This window comes from Myotis brandtii, unplaced genomic scaffold, assembly GCF_000412655.1.
Source record: "Myotis brandtii unplaced genomic scaffold, ASM41265v1 scaffold197, whole genome shotgun sequence".
In the NCBI taxonomy this organism is placed as follows: Eukaryota; Metazoa; Chordata; class Mammalia; order Chiroptera; family Vespertilionidae; genus Myotis; species Myotis brandtii.
In genome coordinates, this window is record NW_005357346.1 from 1681972 (window position 1) to 1683076 (window position 1105).

Consider the following 1105-nt stretch of genomic DNA (forward strand, 5'->3'; position numbering starts at 1 on the left):
TGTGTTTTTCCCCCCAGAAAACTTTTATTTCATATCTCCCTATAAATGTGATTTGAAAAAAATATCTAAAACAAACTATGTCAGATTTGTTCTAGCTACATGAGGTCACAATTTATTCCACTCTTCCCCTCTTTTATTCAAGATAAAAGATTACCCAAAGGAAGAGATTAAGTAAAGCCAACAATTGTAACATTGCAGCAACATTGAGTGAAAGGCCATTAATTGTATGAATTATAGAATTGTTTAAAGTGGTATATTTTTTAAAACAAGCATATAAAAAATTTACTATAGCCCCAGAATTATACAAAAATTTTTTCCTATAAATGTTTGAATACAATATTATTAATTTATTTGCTGAAGGTAACAGTAATAAAATACTAATAATTACCATGTGTTGAGTACTTCCTACGTGCCAGGAACATGCCAAGAGCGTACACACCCTGACACCTTCCCAAGGGTCTGCAGACTGTACACAATCGGGTGAGGGCGTGTGATTCCAACCCCGCCTCCAGTTTCTCCCTATGCTACACAGTAAAGGCCCTTTGCTGTGTGTGCTGGATGTCCTCACCATTACACCACAGCTACCAAGTAAGAAGTCCAGCTGCTCACCTGGAGAAATCATGGAGCGAGGCCACTTCGAAAGGGAGAGGCCCTGAGATGACAGGGAAGAGAGAGAAGCTTAGCCATCCAAGTCCCAGCTGAACCAACCAGCAGCAAGACCAGCAGAATAACTACCAGCCTCCTGCCAACCAGCAGCAAGACTAGCAGAATAACCACCAGCTGAGCCCAGCTCAGGTCACAGAACTGTGAGCAAATAACCGCTTGGTTATTGTTTTAAACCAAGAACTTGGTATGAGCTGGTTTTTCAAAAGGTCTGTTGGTACCATGACTCTGCTTGATTATTAAATTTTTAAATATTTGGTTTATCAAAGTATTGTGAAGCCACTTTGGAAGATCATACACTCTTCTGCTTTCAGGAATTATAGTTTGTTTGTTTGTTTAGGTATCAATTTTTGTGTAACAGATCATTCCATAAATAGTAGCTCAGGGCTGCCCAAACCACAAAAGCAGAAAACTTGCAGATCTTTTTGGGCTTATGCTTGGA

General features: G+C 39.3%; 1 protein-coding gene across 1 annotated transcript in view; it reads left to right on the plus strand.

Moving 5' to 3' along the window:
• NSL1 (NSL1, MIS12 kinetochore complex component) overlaps window positions 1-800 on the plus strand; it is a gene marked incomplete at its 5' end in the record, with an annotated part of 32084 nt that extends 31284 nt beyond the window's left edge. The window contains one exon of the mRNA XM_005865180.2: window positions 533-800. Within this exon, the coding sequence (XP_005865242.2) occupies window positions 533-656 (124 nt within the window). The remainder of the gene's footprint in view (window positions 1-532) is intronic.
• Between the last annotated feature and the right edge of the window lie 305 nt (window positions 801-1105).